This window comes from Gopherus evgoodei, chromosome 5 (genome assembly GCF_007399415.2).
Source record: "Gopherus evgoodei ecotype Sinaloan lineage chromosome 5, rGopEvg1_v1.p, whole genome shotgun sequence".
Taxonomy (NCBI): domain Eukaryota; kingdom Metazoa; phylum Chordata; order Testudines; family Testudinidae; genus Gopherus; species Gopherus evgoodei.
The window spans coordinates 28,153,035-28,174,172 of record NC_044326.1 but is presented as its reverse complement, the minus strand read 5'-3'; the positions used below and the strand labels follow the sequence as shown (position 1 = coordinate 28,174,172).

Here is a 21,138-nt window from a genome sequence, read left to right as displayed (position 1 = left end):
CTGTGCTCACATCTTGGTGGTTCATCAGGGTGCATGTTAAGACACTGGATCAGTACAGATTCAGAAGAAAGTGCCGTTACTGAATCACCAATACAGGAGTTATACTATTACCTACAAGGCTTAATTAATCATATTTGTAAAATGCTTTGAGATTCTGCATAGGAAAGATGGTCCTGGTGTAACTGCAAATATTTCTGGCAATAGAACAAGACAGATAAAGAGGGCCCCAAAATCATCAAATTTCCCACAGTTACCAAACATATTTTCTCACTTAAATGATTAGCAGGTCCCCTCATATCTGTTATGTTAATCCTTCAATGAGGTTTTTGATAAACTTGCTAATACTTTGGTGAGTGCATTTGTTCTCTTTTACTTCTTTAGATCTTGGCCAAACATAAATGCAGCAAGTAACTGGAGTTAAACCACAGAGGTAAATATTATGTTATCATTTGTACAATGTTTCCCCTCAATAATATTTTCATTACGTTTTCTTTTTACATACTTATTACCCTTGGTGTCAGCAATAGTTTGCAATATGCAAAGAATATAGGAATCACAACCCTGGTGTGTTGATCTGTTGTAAGAAATATACACAACTCAGGTGTATATATACACAACTAATGAATGAGGCCAAAAGCTACCAAGCATACAAGAAGAATATTAGATTTTGTGGCCTCATGCATTAAAAGTTCTACATCACAAAGTTACCTTGCTGCATGTAAATGGAGATTTAATACAACCAAACATTGAATTGTAATGAAATTGTTCATTGCTTCTAAAAACCATTGGAGAGGAAAGAATGTATAAAGTTTATTTTTAAAGTGCCTTTTTATCTATATCTATCTTGCCCCATTTAGGCTTCCATCATGCAATCAGTTCTGCTAGCACAGACCTCTGTTCCTGTGTCGAGTTTCATGGGCACAGGTGTCCGTACCATCAGATCTGATTTAAATGATCAAAACGGTTGATCGCTTCTAAAACAATTGGGGGTTTAACCTTTTGCAAAAAAAAATCAATTTTAATTTAGAAAAAAAAAGTAAACATCTATTCGTAAGGCCCTGATCCTAATTATAAGATGCTTTCTAGCCCTCATTAGTAAAACTTTTAAGCACATGTTTAACATTAAGCATGTACTCAAGTCACATTGACTTTGTGGATAAAATTTTGGCCCCACTATAATCAGTGGGGAAAATTCCCACTGACATCCATAGACCCAGGATTTCACCCCATGACCTTAATGGAACATGCTTAATGTAAAGAATGTATGTCAGTGCTTTGCTGAATCAAGGTCTCTATCAACCAAACACATTGCTGGATGTAAACCAGTACCCAACATTTATTGTACAACATGTGCATCTTACCACGTGTTACACATTCACACATAAAGGACTGTTTGCTAAAATGAGTACATCCACCACCCTCTTACTTTTTACTTTCAAATAGCATCACAGGGCTTTTTTTAATAGAGGATGTTATGGGGTGTATAAACCCAGCACTTTGTCTGAAGAGGTTAAAGAGCAACTTGGGGCCCAGCTGACCTTGCCCAGCTGCAGCTGCAGAGCATGTTCCAGATGAAGGTAGAGCTTAAAAGGAATCCAGACAGCTCTGAAGGGGGCTGACAAGGCAGGGAGAAAGGCCTACCCTGGGAGTTCCTAGAAAGGGATGCTGCAGCAGCCCCTCTGGGAAAAGAGGAGCCTACCAGTGGCCTCAGACAGGCTAAAGGTATAGTTAGTGTATTTTTTTCATTACCTTTTGCTACAGACTGCAAAGCTTGGACCATAGAGAAAGGGGTAGGAGGTGACCCAGGGAGGGTAGCCTTAAGGTGCTTTTGGGTGCCAGACCTTGGTAACTGTCACAGGGTTTGGGTTCCCCTATTAAGAAGGAAGTTGCCCCCGGGTTCCCCATATTAAGAAGGAAGTGACCTCCTAACCACTAGGTGATGTTTCCAACAAGCACCAATAGAAAATAGATTTTGTGGTGAAAAGAACCAACTCAGATAAAATAAAACCAACATGTCTGGTGGTTTCGGTGACAAGTGTTTTCTTTCGATTCACTTCCAAGTGGACCAGTGGCCACATCACAGCAAAACCTCACTACAGCTGGCACTTTCTGGCATCTTCCTGCCCCCTACCCCAAGTCTCAGAAGAGAGGCCAGCCTATTCTCCTGTTCATCCCTTGAACTGAACTCACATAATTTTTGAGGATCCTGCATGGCCTCGCTAAGGCCTAAAACAGAGATGCTTAAATACATGAGATTTGCATTTTTCATGATATTTCCAGACAACTAGAAACTACCTATGAGAGCCTTACCCTTGAAAAATTTCCAACCCAATTTTGTACATCTGAAGGTTGGGCTGTTTATTAAAACACAACTTCCTGTCTGATGTCACTATTAGAAACAATGAAATCACTGACCTTTCAGATACCTTCTTGTATTGAAGTCCATGGGTACAGATTCAGATCCTGTGAACTCCTATTTTAATTAGTGTGACCACAGAATCAAAGTTGTCCCTGCTTTCTCACTTAAAGAAAAAAGGAAATTTTGATACTTGGTACTAATGTGCACTATAGTAACGTGTGGCACTTTGGTCTACACCAGTGTTTCTCATCCAGTAGGTCACAACCTCCGTGGAAGATCATCACATGTTGAAAATTTTAATCTAATTTAAAGCAAAGAAAATCTCGTGCCCCAAAATTCCCGCAGCCCCTTACCCTTCAGCTGTTTTCTGTCAACCTTTTGAAATATGCCCACGTAATTATATGAGCTTATTGTTATCATTGATACACATTTACTTTTATAGTAAATGTAAGGGAGCTGTGAAAATGTTTTGACTTTGAATAAGGGGTCACCAACCTGAAAATGCTGAGAAACGCTGATTCTATACCAACTACAAGTCTTCAGTTTCCAATGAAAATAACAGTGATAAGAAGAGGTCAGTTTGATTGTAGACTCTTTGGCACAAAGACTATATACTACGTGTGCTTGTACAACACCAGCGCAATGGGGCCCTGATCAGACTGAGACCTGAGGGTATGAGCATATTACAAATAATAAAGAAAATAATACCATCCTGAAAAGTGTTTAGAGCCCTCAATTACCATGCACCTTCCAAATGGTGCTCAGTGTTTTGCAAGATCAGGCCCCAATACATATTGTGTTGGTTATGTTATATCACTGTATATAAGCTTTGTCACCACTATAGAAAAGGTATTGAACTGAAAGTCCAGGAATATTCTGCCTCCTGTACTGGCTGGTTTGAATTACTCAGTCAGCAGAAAGGAGCTGGACAAATAACTTAACCAGAAACTGAGGGTTATCCTTGCGTAAAGGGAATCCCTAGACAGAACAGTGCCAGTCCTGTCGCTCTGTGTGACCATCCTCACCATGCTTTGTCAGAAGAGGTGTTCCCAGAAGAAAGGAGGCATGGCTGGGATGCCTCTGAGCTCCAGTGATCCCTGACTCATAAACTCACAGACATGGGGGAAGGATAGCTCAGTGGCTTGCCCATTGACCTGCTAAACCCAGGGTTGTGAGTTCAGCCCTTAAGGGGGCCATTTAGGGAACTGGAGTGTAAAAAAAAAAAAAATTCGTCTCGGGACTTGCCCTACTTTGAGAAAGGGGTTGGACTAGATGATCTCCTGAGATCCCTTCCAATCCTGATATTCTATGATTAAAGGCCAGATGGGACCATCATGATCATCTAGATGGACTTCTTCCACCTTAGAGGCCACAGAACCTCACCCACTTTACTATGAGAATGGCCTGGGGCTCTGGACATACAGGTGTAAATTTAAGTCACTGATGTCTTTGTGCTGCTCTAATTTATGCTGGGAATGAGGCCACCTCTGCCTGGTCCTGTTCCAAATTCCACTTGGTTACACTAGAGAACATGGCCAATAATATTGATCTGTGTGACTCATTTTCCTGTCATGTTGAGCAGGTTTAATTTGGAACTCAGGGAATATAGAGTCATTTTTATAACTTGAAATAGAAAACCAAAGAATGAAACTTTAAAGCACTAGTTTGTTTTCATCATTATGTTTATAGGACCTGATTCTCCTCTCACTGGTGTAAATCAGGAGTAACTTCAGTGAAGTCAATGGAGCTATAGTAGTAAATTGTTGTAAGTAAGCAGAGAGTCAGGCCCATAATTTGCAAGAGTCTGTTTCTCCTCCCCCTATATGAACAAAGATAACAGTAGTACAGGTACAGTACAAATGAACATTTAATGCCATCTGCTGGGCCATGCAAAATTGTGCAATATTTTGTTGCTGGGATCATGTATTGCATCTAACTTACAGAAGAACAATGATGTATAAAAGGATGTGTTTCTTTTGTTTTGTTTTTTGATCAGGGTCAGTTAGAATGACCAAAGGATCTACATAACACAACATATATCAAATGGGAGCATGCATATGTAAACAAACTATTTGCAAAAATCAAAACTATATTGACTTCTTTGATTATATTGCCACTTTCCAGGTGGGTGGGTGGGCTGGCTGCTGAAAATTTGAAACTCTGGCCACATAGGAGAGGGAGGCTACTTCCAGTCATTAAGATTCTAGCCTAGGACTCAGGAGTCCTAGAGGCAATTCCCTGCTTTTCCTCAGACTTCCTGTGTGACCCTGGACAAGTCAGTCTCTCTGCGACCCAGTCTCCCAGGTAATGGGAATTATGCTTCTTTCTTACCTCGCAAGAGTGTAATACACTAAAGACTGTGAGTAGAGCTGGTCGGGAATTTTTCAATAATATTTTTTTCACCAAACAATACTGATTTGTTGAAACTGAAACGGTTGTGAAATGGAGTCCCTTTTAATGAAATTCTGAACTTGAAAAAAAGTGATGAGATAAGTTCTAAAAGTATCAAAACATTTTGTCTTGACATTTTCAAAAAGAAAAAATCAATTTTTCTGATTTGAAATTATGTTTACTTTAGAATTTAAGCCAGAGTATAAAGAGGTTAAAAAAGAAAAAAAGCTGAAATCAAAATGAAACACTTCAAAAGTATAAAACTGAAACATTTTGATTACCCAGAACCAAACAAATTGGGGTTTTATTTTCAGTTCATGAATAGTTGATATTCCAATTTTTTGTCCAGATTTGAGACAGGAAGAAATGTTGAGCTCCCAAAAATATCCATGAGACAGGAAAACTATTTTCTTCTAAGCTCTAACTGTGAGGTGCTCAGATGCTGTGGTGATGGGGACCATACAACTATTTACAATATTTGTATTTATTTATTATTTAGACACCTAGCTTTAGGCACCTATTTGAGAAAAAAATTGGCCTTAATAGCCTCTGTGTAGATGAAATAAGGGTGGGTCTGAGGTTCCCTAAGACTCTTTCCTTACTAATGTACCTACTCAGGGGCAGCCAGCATTTTTCACTGTGTGAGCTATGTGAATATTTTCAGTATATTATACAGTTAACTAAGTGCTGTTCCTTTTAATAAAATGCTAAATAATGTATCACTCTTCTATATAGAATATATAATACTTGCCGTAATCTTTCTGATCACTTTATTTAGAAGGCAAGAGCAGAAATATTCCTGGAAAAACATCTAATTTTGTAAGTATTTTTTCCATTCCTTTTGAAAATTTTGCTTTATTTTCACTTAGACTTGAAATTTCAGATCGTCGCCTGCTGTAGTGCTGTTGTGGGAAGACCATCCTTTCTGCCTGAGCACATGGAATGTAGAGTGGGATTTTGAAAAGTGCTTAGTCTTGGCATAACTCTGCTCCTAATGGAATCAATGAGAGCTTTAAATTGACTTCCACGGGAGCAGGATTAGGCCAATGCTTGTTTTTGAAAATACCATGAATAGGATTCATTTTCTGCATATAGCTATGTTCTGTTTGAACTACAGTATCATTGTATTTAGAATAATCATTCAGTATCAAATCTACAAAAGTATAAGATGCATTTGTTGTATTAAAATAAACATGGAAAATGGTTATTTCCAGATAGGCTTGGAACTTCTGAAGTTGACAGGAGCTGTTACAAGAGCAGACTGCTCAACAGCCAATTGCTGATCTATGGCCTGATTCTGTTTTACTTGTGTACCTCAAAAATCACTCTAAAATCAATAGAAGTTAGTGCAAACAAGAATGGTAAGAGCATGTGCTATAAATTGGACAATTAGTACCCAAGTAGTGCCAGCAGAAGAGCTGGACAAATAAAAACATTGCAGTGAACTTTCATTCAAATGTGAAAGCTGATTGCAATTCTACAATTCAGTAATATTCACCACCCTGCCTTGTTTGCTTGGACACAGAAGATTTGCTAGTGCAAGCACTCAAAACTCAAATACTTAAATTTCTATTAACCAAAAGTGACTTTTGAATATTATATTTTTATTTTAAAATTTGCAATTTGTGGTGAGCTGGTTAATTACATAAATCACTGATGTTCAGATTCACAGAGTCCAAGGCCAGAAATGTTCTGCCATTAAGCTATACCCTCAGTGATAATATTAGTTCTATTCCCTAGCTTGAAGATTTACGTAACTGAACAGCATAGCAAAAATGTAGCATTTAAAATATTACAGTGAAATGTAAAATTTTTAAAATGTGTTTTGCTGGTTAAGTTACAGTCTGTGTAACATTTTCAAAAGTCTCTACGTGACTTAGGAACCAGATTACCATTTTCAAGGTGATTTAGGCACTTGGGGGAGATTTTCAAAGGCACAAATGATACTCAGCAAAACTTGATGGAAATTAGACTCCTAACTGCTATTTGAAAAGCTCCCTCTTAGGAGCCTGAGTCCCACTAACTTTCAAATTAAAGTCACTTTCATGTTTGTATGCAGCCTTAGTTACATTCTAAACTGCAAATAGAAACTCTGCTGCACCAGTGTACCATGTGCAACCTTTCATCTTCATCCCTTCAACAGCTGAACAAAACTCCCAGTTCACAGTCTGCAGGCATGAAATGGCATGAGTCAGTCCAACTCCATCGAAGTCAGTTGGTCAGTGAAGTCAGAAGAGCCATTTCAGTCAATGGAGTTGCATTCACTTTGGCCAAGCCTGAAGTGAGCCCTGCAGCTATGGGTTCATTTTGTTACCTGAATTTCTTTTTTTTGCCTAGGATAAACATTTTGCAAAAGTGGGTGAGGATGAATCAGAACATTCACGCGATGTACTTGATGAAGAACAGTATCCCTATGATACTGTAAAAACTTCCAGCTTGGAGGCAATGCATGCTTTGAAAATTTTGCCTGCCAAACCTATAAAAGAATCCGAGTATGCAGGTAATTTACTTCTGTGCTAAAACAGAACAGAGTCCTTGGACTAAGTGGGGAAAGCAAAGACCAGATTGTGCTCAGTCTGGTTATTTTAAAAAATGTTTAGACCAAGTGCTCCACTGGGTGAAAGATATAGAAAGAAAAATATGTAATTGCCAGGATAATCAATTTGCATATGAATGAAACATTATTTTAAGGGTACCTACTGCATCCTTCAGGAATGGGCATTTTGTTTTTAAATAATTTTCCCAAAGATTGTCTGTAGGAAAATTTGGTATTTTAATCAAGCCAGTGATTTGTTTTACAGAAGGCCATATTCAAGTGTCATTTTATTTTGGCATTTACATATAATACATTATTTGACACAAACCACTGTCAAATTTGTGGTAAAGAAAGGTGGTCCCTATAGGCTATACTAGTCAGCCCTAATAACTACTTTCTAAGATTATAAACCACTGCACAAAAAAAAAGAGAGCCATAGACAGAAATATCTTAATAAATATGTACATAAAATGCACCCAACAAATAGCAAATAAATTAATTAAATAAATTTAATTTTAAAAAGCTAAAATAAACTCCATGGCAGCAAATGGGAGAGGTTTGTATAAATTAAGGGCCTGATTCAATTCCCACTGAAGCCACAGCTTTTCCATTGTTTTCAATGGGATTTAGATTGGACCCTAATCAAATTACTGAGCTCATTTTTCCTTAGATTTCTGAGCGTGTATGAACACAGTATGGGTTCAACTCAGGGAGAGGCTATTCTGAGTTCTAAAAACTTATGTCCAGGCTTTATCTGGAAACCTGAAGTAGCTGCATTCAAATGCTTGATTAAATCTCCCCACACACATACACACTACTTGCCAATGGGAACATTTCTGTTAGGAACCCTATGGTAAGCATCCTCTGGTGCTTATCTAAGAGAACCCTAGAGTACAGTTACTGCCTGGGGAAAACAATGCAAATTTTGACTGATGGATCCAAAGAAAAGCATATTAAACAAATAGATATTTTTAGTTTATTTATGATCTGTAGCTGTCACATACCAGAAAAGAATCTGAAAATGCATTTCAGAAAGACAAACTTTTGTGTTCATGTCCTAGATAAAAATATGCACTTAAAGTTAATGAGCCAGAAAATGTACTGACTCAGAAAAACATGCTCATGTACATGGATGTGTATCAACATGTAGGCACATTTTAGACAAGCATAAATGTGTGTATTAGAAATAAATGTAGATATTGGGAAGAATTCCTGTTATACCTTCTGAATAAATGATAACAAACAAGAATATAGGGTGCAGGGGACAGTGTCAAGGATAGCACTTTAGGCAGGAAATTTCTAAAAAAAAATAACTGTCTGGTGGGGACGGGGCTTCTAACCATCTTTTATTATTATTATTGTTCTATTGCAGAGGTTTTTAAGAAAATAGGTCAAGCTTGCCCTCTCCTGAGGTAGAATCTGGAGGGGTAATGGAGTGGGACTTGACGAAGACATCCTGGTAGAATTCCTCCCAAATGGCAGAGATAGAGCTTGCCCTCTTTTCCTGAAAGAGTTGGCCTATAAACTCTACAGATCTCTCAGGATTTGCAGGGAGCTTGGGCTATCTTGGAGGCTTTTTTCACCAATACCAGCTCTGGGCCAGAGAGGCACTATGATCACTCCCTGGGAGTGGAGTTGAGCTTGCAGTGGAGTTGAGCTTCCGCTGACCACTGTTATGTAGCCCAGAGAACCCCCACTTTAAGGAGGACTTCCCCAATGTGGAGGTTGCATAATAGGAAAGATATAGTCTGGTGATTTATCACCTTTCCCAGACAATTTTTGGGGAGCCACAGGGGAATTATGTGCATCCCCCACAACCCTGATCACACCCAACTTGGATTGCCCATTCCCTGCTTAGTACTGCCCCTCTCACCCTGCATAGATACCCAGTGGAGATTCCTCTGCAGAGTCCTATAAAGTGGGGTGTAGAGTTGCAGAGGTAGCTGACACCCTTCTTCAATATAGAAGGGGTCAGATCCATGCCTGGAGGGGCCACTTCCATGTGCCGAAATCACATGAGTACAATTGGGACTAATTCCATGAGTAAGATGAGCGGGGAAAGCTGAAGGGTTTGCACATCCTTTGTTGTTTCTGAACCAGCTACTAATGTCTACATTGTTAGATCCTCTCATGTCCTTTGCTGATGTTTCAAATGACTGTTCAACTGAATTCAGTGGAATTCCTTAGACATAGCTTAGACATTTGGCAGCTATAAAGGTGCTGCCAAATATACTTGGGGCACTCAGCCACCATGAAGTGGTTAAAAAACACTATTCCACAGCTGTGGAATCTACCAGTGATGTTTTGGAATGATAAGATGGTAGTGCTATATAAATGAATATGTGACTTGACTAAGATTGACCTGAACACTACCCACTTATCAAAGCACACTAACATTAAATTACTTGTGTAATGTTCATAGCATCATAGACAATTAGAGTTGGAAGAGATCTCAGGAGATCACCTACTCCAACCTCCGCTCAAAGCAGGACCAACCCCAATTAAATCATCCCAGCCAGGACTTAAAAACCTCTAAGGATGGAGATTCTACCACCTCCCTAGGTAACCCATAACAGTGCTTCACCACCCTCCTAGTGAAATAGTTTTTCCTAATATTCAACCTAGACATCCCCCACTGCAACTTGAGACCATTGCTCCTTGTTCTGTCATCTGCCACCACTGAGAACAGCGTAGGTCCATCCTCTTTGGAATCCCCCTTCAGGTAGCTGAAGGCTGCAATCAAATCCCGCCTAATGTTTATTTTTAAAAAGGGCTCCAGAGGCAATCCTGGCCAGCCACTGAATCTAACTTCGGTACCAGCAAAATTGGTAGAAACTGTAATAAAGAACAGAATTGTCACACATGTAGATAAATGTGATTTGTTAGGTAAGAACCAACATGGCTTTTGTAGAGAGAAATCATGTTTCACCATTCAATTAACAGTAACACAAACTGTGGAAATGGCAGAAGTGCTAATTGACTTTTTTGTTTCAGTTTTCACCAAAAAGTTTAGTAGCAATTGGACATCTAACTTAATGATTGCCAGTGAAAATGAGGTCGGATTAACGGCTAAAACAGGGAAAGAACAAGTTAAAAATTACATAGACAACTTAGATGTTTTCAAGTCAGCAGTGCCTGGTGAAATAAATCCAAGAATACTCAAAGAACTGACTAAGGAGATATCTGAACCATTAACGATTATCTTCTAAAAGTCATGGAAGACCGATAAGATTCCAGAAAACTGGAAAAGGGCAAATATAGTGCCAATCTATAAAAATGGGAATAAGAACAACCCAGGAAATTACAGACCAGTCAGCTTAACTTCTTTACCCAGAAAGATAATGCAGCAAATAATTAAGTAATCAATTTGCAAACATCTAGAAGATAATAAAGTGATAAGTAACAGTCAGCATAGATTTGTCAAGAACAAATTATGTTAAACCAACCTGATAGCTTTCTTTGACAGGGTAACAAGCCTTGTGGATAGGGGGAAGATGTAGATGTGGTATATCTTGACTTTAGTAAAGCTTTTGATAAGGTCGCCCATGACCTTCCCATAAACAAACTAAGGAAATACAACCTAGAGCTGCTATAAGGTGGATGCATAACTGGTTGGAAAACCATTCCCAGAGAGTAGTTATCAGTGATTCACAGTCATGCTGGAAGGACATAGCGAGTGGGGTCCTAAAGGGATCAGTTCTGGGTCCAGTTCTATTCAACATCTTCATCAGTGCTCTAGATGATGGCATAGAGAGTACGCTTATAAAGTTTGCGGATGATACCAAGTTGGGAGGGGCTGCAAGTGCTTTGGAGGATAGGATTAAATTTCAAAATGATCTGGATAAACTGGAGAAATGGTCAGACATAAATGGAATGAAATTCAATAAGGACAAATGCAAAGTACTCCACTTAGGAAGGAACAATCAGTTGCACACATACAAAATGGGAAATGACTGCCTAGGAAGGAGTACTGTGAAAAGGGATCTGAAGGTCATAATGGATAACAAGTTAAATATGAGTCAACAGTCAAACACTGTTACCAAAAAAATGACCATTGTTCTGGGATGTATTAGCAGGAGCGCTGTAAGCAAGATACAAGTAGTAATTCTTCCGCTCTACTCCACGTTGATTACGCCTCAAGTGGAGTACTGTGTCCAGTCCACATTTCAGGAAGATGTATAAACATTGGAGAAAGTCCAGAGAAGAGCAACAAAAATGATTAAAGGTCTAGAAAACATGAAGATTGAAAAAATTGGGTTTGTTTAGTCTGGAGAAGAGAAAACCAAGAGGGGACATGATAACAGTTTTCATGTACATCAGTGGTTGTTACAAGGAGGAGGGAGAAAAATTGTTCTCCTTATCCTCGGAGGATAGGACAAGAAGCAATGAGCTTAAATTGCAGCAAGAGCAGTTTAGTTTGGACATTAGGACAAACCTCCTAACTGTCAGGGTAGTTAAGCACTGGAATGAAATGTCTAGGGAGGCTGTGGAATCTCCATCACTGAAGATTTTTAAGAGCAGGTTAGACAAACACCTGTCAGGGATGGTCTAGATAATACTTAATCCTGTCTTGAGTGCAGGGGACTGGACTAGAAGACCTCTCAAGGTCCCTTCCAGTCCTATGATTCTATAATTCTATTATTAGGATTATTTGAGGGAGTCAACTAGCGAACGGATAAGGGTGATCCAGTCAATAGCAGCCTGGTCTACCCTAGAAAATTAGGCTGACATAGCTTCATCAGTCAGTGTTGTGAAAAATCTACCCTCCTGTCCCCCAACACCTAACTGGCATAGTTAAGCCAAGCTAAATCCCTGTGTAGACATGTTAGGATCCTCTTCAGCCTCAGGTCCTGTCATAGTATAATTCCCAACTCTGGACCTTAGCGTCCAGGATATGGGTACTAGCCTAAAGTCCTCTAAGCTTAATTACCAGCTTAGATTCTGTAGCGCTGCCACCAATCAGGAATTCCAGGAATTCCTCTGGTCCCCCCAAACTCTTCCCTGGGGACCCCCAAGACCCAGATTCCTTGAGTCTCACAAAAAAGGGGAATAAAGCATTTCCCTTCCCCATCCTTTCTTCCTCCCAGCTCTTTCCCGCCCTGGGTACACTAGGAGACCACCGTGATTCAACTCCTTGAATCACCACCCCGAGAGGAATCACCACTTCCCCCTACCTTCTTCCCCGGAGAGAGATACAGAGATCAACGCAGAGAGCAGGTTTTTCTTCCCTCCTCCCTTTCCTTTCTCCCACCAATTCCCTGGTGAGTGCAGACTCCCTTCCCTGGAGTCTTACAAAAGATAACCAAAAAAATCAATTAGATTTAAAAAAAGAAACAGGAAAACTTTAATAAAGAAGGAAAAACATAAAAATTGTCTCGTAATCAAGATGGTAAATATACAGGGTTTTTCTAGCTTATAGACAATAGAAAGAAGCTTTCTTCAGCAGAAACACAATTTAAGCTACTTCCAGCAAGTACACATCTGCAAATAAAGAAAAACAAGTTAAAAGACGATAACCGCCTTTTTACTTATTCACTATTCTGAATAGATAAGAGACTGTAGCAGGGAGATTGGCAGAAACCTGGTTGCACCTCTAGTCCCGTCCAGGACCCAGAGAGAACAACACACAAACCCAAAACCCACAAACAAAGGCTTCCCTCCACCTAGATTTGAAAGTATCTTGTTTTTTGATTGGTCCTCTGGTCATGTGTTTGGGTCCCTGTTTGTTAACCCTTTACCAGTAAAAGAGACATTAACCCTTAACTATCTGTTTATGACAGGTCCAAATCCTGTATCTTAGCACCCAGCAGACAGCATATCCTTCTGTTCTCTGGATCAGCTCCAGTTACACGCCTGTCTATTTTTCTCAGTAAGGAGTCCCCAGTCATGTAAACCTGCCTTTTCCTGATGATACTGTGATTTTCTGATCTATCTCCTGTTCCCTCTGGCTGCAGATCCTCTCAATTCCTATTCTCCCTTGCAGTCCTCTGCAACCCATTCTGTATCTTCCTGGGGCTCATATTTGGTGTTGTTATCTCCATTGACTCTTCCCCTTTTCCTATAGAACTAGCTGCTCTTCTCTTCTTTTTTGCTTTCCCACCTTCAGTGACCACCTGCTGTGCCTCTTCTTCATTTTTCAACTTTAAAAACTTGTTCCTGAGCTCAATTTCTCCTTCACTAGCCAGTCTTTTCCTCTGCCTGGTTCTCTTAGACTTGGTCTACACTGCCAGTGGGGAATCAAACTTAAGTTATGCAACTTCAGCTATGTGAAGCCTTCCCTCAGAGTTCTTTTATCCTGCTTCCATCTGCAAGTCTGAGCTTTTCCCTTCAGCCTCTTCATGTCTTTGTGGCATCATCTGCTTGAACCCCCTTCTAAACTCATTCAGAGTTTCCACCTGCATCTCCAGTCCTCAGATCTTTTCTTCCTTCAGCTCTATCAGGTGGCACTTCATGCAGACGAAACTCTTTTCAGGTACCCCCTCCAGGATCATGTACATGCTGCAGTTTCCACATCAATCATCTTCATTGTGTCTTCCACCGCTTGGGTCACTACCACTGCTGCCTCTGTATTTGTCATAGCCTGTGCACCTAGGTCCTGTTAGTCCAGGAAACACAAACCAAACCAGAACATCACCACCCACAGCAAAACAAATCCCCAACAAACACCAGAACACTGCCAGAACACCACACACTCCCTTCACTAGCCTGTCTGTTCCTCTGCGTGGTTCTCCTAATGTTCTCCCACTTAAACTCCCCTGTTTACAGCTCTGTTTGCTGATGCCTAATCAGAGAAGCCCCACCCCCTAATCAGGGCTCAGCTTCTCTCCCAGCACACTGCTCCTACCAGCCTCTACAAATGCCTTCTCCTCCAACAGAACTCCTGCTCAAACTCCCCTGTTTACAGCTCTGTTTGCTGGCCCCTGTGCCGCTGCAGCTGTCTGTGATATGGAAAAGGGATAAAAAATAATACGATGTCATAATGCCACACCTTGAACACTATGTCCATTTCTGATAACCCTATCTTAGAAAGTATATAGTAGTACTGAAAAACGTTCAGAGAAGTGCAACAAAGATGATCAAGGATATGGAATGGGTTCCATGCAAGGAAAGACTAAAAAGGTTAGGACTTTTCAACTCAGAAAAGGGATGCCTCAGAGGGGATATGATAGAGGTCTGCAAAATCATGAACAGTGTGGAAAAGATGAATAGAGAAATATTACCCCTTCACACAGTACAAAAACCAGGGGTCACCTGATGTAATTAATAGTTGATTTAATACAAATGAGAAAGTACTTTTTCACACAATGCATAACTAACATATGGAACTCATTGCCGTGGGATGTTGTGATGGCCAAAAGTTCATAAAGGAACTTGATAAATTCATAGAGAATAGGTCTAGCAATGAGTATGAGACAAGGTGGTCAGGGCCACAACCCCAACCTCAGGGCAACTCTAAACGTCTGACTACCAGAAGCCAGGAGTGGAAGACAAGTGGATTACTCTATAAATGTTCTGTTTTGTACACTCTCCCTGAAGCTCTGGTATGGGCCCCTGTCAGACACAGGATGCTGGACAAGATGGATCATGGTTTGTTCCAGGATGGCAGCTCTTATATACTCTATCTTTTTCCTTTGTCATAGATCAAAGGTATTTAGGAGATTCAGCTACTACTCACATTTCTAGAAACACTAAATCCTCTGTCATCAGCCAGCCAAAGTCCTCTGACTCCCCTCGAGACTTAGGTGTAAGTAAATATCATACACAAATATAATTCCTTCTTTTTCTGAATCACTTAATGCTATGCAAAGCCATGGGAGTTGCATGGCTAAATCCTTGGACATCTTTTTGAATCAGTACGATTCAGTGTTAAGACCCATATTTTAGTCTGGGCTTTTCATTCACTTTGCCACATGTAATATTGCTCTCATTGTTTCTGTAACTTGTGCTGAATGGAGATGTGTCAGCCATATTAATGTTATGTCAAGAAGAGATTTCTAGGAGATAACAATTATGGAATAGATTAAAGCCTAGATTAGTGGCTTTTAATTGTTAATTATTTTATGGTATAAAGAGGCCAAGTGTGTGCAATGGTGGAGGAACTATATATGGAGACATCCACTAACTGGTAAATCATCTTGCTGTGTCAGGAACAGCAGAATTTTATCAGCTATACTTCCTCTATTACTGACCAATATCACAGCTAAACATTTTATATTATTTACAGCAATGCAGATATGTTTCAGAGGAGAGCAGAGTCTCAAATGTTAAAGGTACAATAAAAAAACTTGTTTTGCAATTAAATTATGAAATACCATTTTCTTATTTGCTGTATATCTGGGGAAGAACCATGTAAGTCAGGGAAGAAAGAATAAAATGCCTATACGTTTCAAAATATCAGTCACTTTAAAATTCATCATATTACAATTGAGAATCCAGCTTCAACTCAATAACAACACTGAAGTAATCACTTTCAAGAGGGGACATGTTGTGGCATTTAGCTCTCCATTCGTCAGGGACAAACCATCCCTGTGTAAAAATCAGATTTTTCTTTCTTGCTCTCTCTCTCTCTCTCTCTCCAATTATAAAGAAGAAATAGGAAAGGAGAAATATAGAGAGAGAAGTGGCAAGTCTGCTACATTCAGTTCTTGAGCAATTAGAGTGTGCGCTGAAGTCATTCCCGATTTCAGATGGAGCAAATAGGAACAGAATCGAGTTCTTTGCCTAGCCAACTGCAGCCATTCCACTACATACTCTGATAATTTTCTTTTAATTGTAATGTCACCAGGGGTGGCTGCCATTAAAAACTCAACCTTTTTCAGTATTTATCACACACCAGTGTCTGAGGATATCGGAGTGTTCCCCCAGTTTAGATTGTAATAGCTGTACTAACCGTGTGGCAACCCTTGGCAAATATTGATTTCTTCATTGGCTTCCAGTTTAATGTTAATTCTATCTGCATCTTATTTCAAAATCCCATAGTTTAGAGATACTTGTAAATGCCTCCTCCAATGTTTTATTTCCTATAGAGTAGTTGTATATTATAATGAAGGTTACTTTTTAGTCACCGATATTTTTAGTAGAAATCATAGACAGGTCATGGGCAGACATGACGATATATCCCTGACTAAAACTTGGGCTAGGGGTGCTCAGGGGGCGGGCCAGGGGTGCTGGGGGACAGGCGGTGGCATGTGGCCCTGGGACCCCCATTGGCACTGGGGGGGAGGTGGCGGCAGCATGTGGCTTGGGATCTCCGCTGGCACTGGTGGCAGGGTGGGGGCAGGCGGCAGCTCGCAAACCGGACCCCAGCTAGCTCTGCAGGGGGTGGGTGGAGGGGCTTGCAAGCTCCCTACCCAGCTCCGTGCAGCTCCCCAGAAGTGGCCTGCATATCCCTGTAGCTTCTGGCAGGAGGGAAGGCCAGAGGGCTCTGTGCACTGCCCTGGCCATGAACTGCGGCGATGGTTCCTGCAGGCAGGGGGGCAGCATACAGAGCCCCTTGGCCCCTCCACCTAGGAGGTGCAGGGACATGCTGGCTGCTAGCAGGGAGCCCCCGCCCCAAGGTAAGAACTGCCCAGCACCCCAACCCCCTCTCCCAGCCTTGACCCCTCCCACACCCAAACTGCTGCTGCTGCTGCTGGCCCAAGGGCTGCCCGAGTGGGCAGTCCCTGAGCCAGCTGCATCGGCCGCTGCAAAAGTCACAGAGGTCACGGAAAGTCAGGGAATCCCAGACTTCTGTGACCTCCGTGACAGACACACAGCCTTAATTAGGATCAGACACTTGGGTCATTTTGCATAAATTTAAGGAAATGGCCAGCTTTTAATCCTTTAATTTACAGTTTTACTCCATTACTATATTAAAGTTATATTTAATTTGTTTAAAATAAAAAAAAATTTCCAAATAAATTTATTGTGACTTTATTGAGACTAAGTCAGCTCTTGAAGGATTAAATAATCTTTTTCAAGCTAAATCTTTTTTTATTTCTTTAAAAAGTACAAATCTATTAACAGTGTTAGTGCTGATAATTACACAGAGACTATCTACAATTTGCCATTCCACAAATAAAAATAAAGTCTAGCTTGATCATTTTCTATATTTAGTACAAAGGCCAAGTTTTAGACTGTAGTATGTATGAGTAGCTGTGGAGACATAATGCAAAGAATTCATCAATGCTGAAACAAAATGTATTTTTCCCCCTTTTAGGTCCTGCTCTAAAACAAAGCATGAAGCCAAACACTTTTTACTGAAATCACAAGTAAGCCAGCAGTATACTAAAGTTTGCAAAAGAGAAAAGAAAAAAGGTTTAACTACCCTTTAAGAGCAAACACTGATATAGCTCAAGCAAAAACCAAATGAATGCAGTGACACAGAACTTGTCTGTGAGCCTGATCCAAAACTAATTGAAGTTGATTGAAGTCAGTGAGAGTCTTTCTGTCAGCTTTGGAACAGCCCCCACTTTCCTCCCATTGTCACAATGATTTAGGTCCCAATTCCTCAAAGTTCGTAAATACATGTCTACCTTTAAGTATGTGCATGTTGTTGTAGCTGTGTTAGTCCTAGGATATGAGAAACAAAGTAGATGAAGTAGTATATTTTATTGGACCAACTTCTGTTGATGAAAGGTACAAACTTTTAAGCCATGCCATACAGCCAAATGAGAAAAGTGCAGTCGGACTGTCACAGACTGATTTCAGATTTTAAAGAGCCCTCATCTTTCAACCTGATTAGGGGATCAAAGGAAAATTTAAAAATTCTCTGGCTTCATTAGACATATTTTGCCCTAGGGAGGGCATGCTTGATAGCTCTATGGCAAGATTTTGATTGTACATTGGGCCATGCAATCTAATGACAAACATGCAATGGCAATACCATAGAGTGATTTCATACATTAAAGTGCCTTCATCCTTCATCTCCGACTTGGGTATCAAAAGAAATCTATACACTCTACAGGAAATGTTGAAAGCAAACTGAAATAGATGAGTTTTGATTTATTGGTTTATATATTTGCAAGTTTTGTACTGGTGTGAAACTTCCTTATTTTGTAGCCAAAAATTTCCTCCTCTTCTTATTTATTATTACTGCAGAACTGTGGCAGCATGATCTTCACTGTACCCTCTTGTGGCCCTGTGTAGTGCAGCGCAGCTGAGGCTACACCTTTGATTCCCTAAATTCACATTCTTCCCTTACTTTAAGGGTCAGTCAAGATGCCTGCATTCTCCACCATTTGAGATAAGCTCACCTTCTTGGAGCACCCCTTCTGGTGAGACCTGAAGTTGCAGCCACTCTGCCTCTCTCACATCCTTGGAGTTTCTGTGGTCTGGTGTGGTGACTTGGCCCTCCAGCCAGGTCACACTGAAGTCCCACCCCTTCTGGAGTATGCAGAGTCCAAACCAAATTCAAAGCAAACCCTTCCACCTGCTTGGGCTCAGTCTGCAGCAGACTCTTCACCCTTTCTCCAGGGGCAGCAAAAGTGGGAGCTGTGGGAGGCAGAAGGGGCTAGTTCCCTCACTGTGGAAATATTGTGAGGGCTCAGGTCCCATGTAAACTAATGCATGTGTGGAAGTAATGGAGGTGTGACCACAGGGATGCCCAGGATCAGGATGAAAAGCAGGTAGGAACTGCTAGGACCCTGGGGTCTTTTCCCTTTTCTGGTTCTCTCCAGGCTGGGTTCTTTCCCTGGTCTACCCTAGGCCATCTGTCTGGAGAAGATTGTCTTTCTCCCAGGCCTACTTCAGGAGTCTCCCTTACCTCTGCTGCCCTCTCACTTCCAGGCCAGTCCCAGGTAGTAAGATACCATCTGCAGCACCTCTGTGGTTCTTTTCCCAGCAAGAAGAAACACCAAACCACTTCTCTCTGCAGCCTCCTTTCTAACTCTCCTGTCTTCTCTCTTTTAAGTTCCTCTCTTCTCACCTGACTCTGCCTTCTCCAAGTGTACCAGCTGTTCATTTAAAAAACCCTTTCAGACAAACTTCCCAGATCAGCCCCATCCAATTGTCTAGGGTGTGGACCAGCCCCACTCCCTTAAAGGCCAAGTCACCTCATGACTGAAAACCAAAAGTGTACCAGAAGCTTTTAAACTACAAATAGCCCTTTCTAGCTGGGGGAGCAATGCACTTTAATTGGTCTCTAGGAAGTGAAAGAAACTTTTCTCTTAGAACGGTGAGGAAAAATGCCCAACCAGAGGATGGTCCACTATTTCCTCCAGTTTCCACTGCTGTGTAGGTACCTGATCCTCTCAAAAATGTAGTCAATGGACTTTGGTTCAGATGGGCAAACATGTTATCTTGTAACTATAGACCTGATTCAGCAAAAAACACGTAAGCATATGCTTAACGTTACGTACATGTGGAAGTGCTATGCTAAACTGAGCCCTGAATGAAGAAATATTATTGAATCATAAATAACATTCAGTTGATTATACAAAGCCTACCAAAACCCTGTTGCTACTGAACAAACTTGCACAGCACGGAAGAAAGCAGCAAGCTGAGAGCAAGACGACATGGAGTCTGGTCAGGGAGAAGTTTGCTAAGTTGGAAATAGGAGAAAGACTTGCTGAAAATCTCTAGATAGGGATAAAAGAGGTAAAAAACAAGGATGATGTCATGGTAACAGTCTAGTACAGACCATCTAACCAGGAAGAAGAGGGGGATGAAGCTTTTTTTTAAACTAACAACATAATCAAAAGCACAGGTCTTGGTGGTGATGGGGGACTTCAACTACCCAGACATCTGTTCGGAAAATAACATAGCAGCGCATAAATTATCCAACACATTCTTGGAATGTATTGGAGACAATTTTTTATTTCAGAAGATGGAGAAAGCTACTAGGGGAGTGCCTGTTCTAAATTTGATTTTGACAAATAGTGAGGAACTGGTTGAGAATCTGAAAGTGGAAGGCAGCTTGAGTGAAAGTGATCATGAAATAGTAGAGGTCATGATTCTGAGGAATGGTAGGAGGGAAAACAGCATAATAAAGATAATAGATTTCAAGAAAGCAGACTTTAGCAAACTCAAGGAGTTGGTAAATAAGATCTCATTGGAAGCAAGTTTAAGGGGAAAAACAATTCAAGAGAGTTGGCAGTTTTTCAAACAGACATTATTAAGGGCACAAAAGCAAACTTCCACACTGTGTAAGAAAGATACAAAGTCTGGCAAGAGATCATCTGGCTTAACCAGGAGATCTTCAATGATCTGAAACTCAAAAAAGAGTTCTACAAAAGTGGAAAGTAGTCCAAATTACAAAGGACAAATATAAACAAATCATACAAGTATGAAGGGACAAAATTAGAAAGGCCAATTCACAGAACAAGATTAAACTAACTAGAGACAAAAAATAACAAGAAAACATGCTACAAATATATTAGAAGCAAGAGGAAGATCAAGGACAAGGTAGGCCCATTAATAAATGAGAGGTGAAAAACAACAACAGAAAATGTGGAAAAGGAAGAAGTGCTAAATGATTTTTTTGTTTCAGTTTTCATCAAAAAGGATATCTAAAATAGTGAATGCCAGTGAAAATGAGGTAGGATCAGAGACTAAAATAGGGAAAGAACAAGTCAAAAATTACATAGACAACTTAGATATCCTCAAGTCCACAGGGCCTGATGAACTACATTCTAGAATACTCAAAGACCTGACTGATGAGATATCTGAGCCATTAGCGATCATCTTCTAAAAGTCTTGGAAGACAGAAGAGATTCCAGAAGACTGGAAAAGGACAAATGTAGTACCAATCTATAAAAAGGGAAAAGAAAACAACCCAGGGAATTACAGACCAGTCAGCCGAACTTCAATACCCAGAAAGATAACGGAGCAAATAATTAAGCAAACAATTTGCAAACACCTAGAAGATAATTAG

At 40.4% G+C, this 21,138-nt stretch overlaps 1 protein-coding gene across 1 annotated transcript in view; it reads left to right on the top strand.

The window, feature by feature from the left end:
- CLNK (cytokine dependent hematopoietic cell linker) overlaps positions 1 to 21,138 on the top strand; it is a 68,506-nt gene that overhangs the window by 1,613 nt on the left and 45,755 nt on the right. The window contains 8 exon segments of the mRNA XM_030563408.1: positions 382 to 407; positions 410 to 430; positions 5,529 to 5,569; positions 7,088 to 7,250; positions 14,927 to 15,030; positions 15,511 to 15,556; positions 17,485 to 17,515; positions 17,517 to 17,536. Of these exon segments, the coding sequence (XP_030419268.1) occupies positions 382 to 407; positions 410 to 430; positions 5,529 to 5,569; positions 7,088 to 7,250; positions 14,927 to 15,030; positions 15,511 to 15,556; positions 17,485 to 17,515; positions 17,517 to 17,536 (452 nt within the window).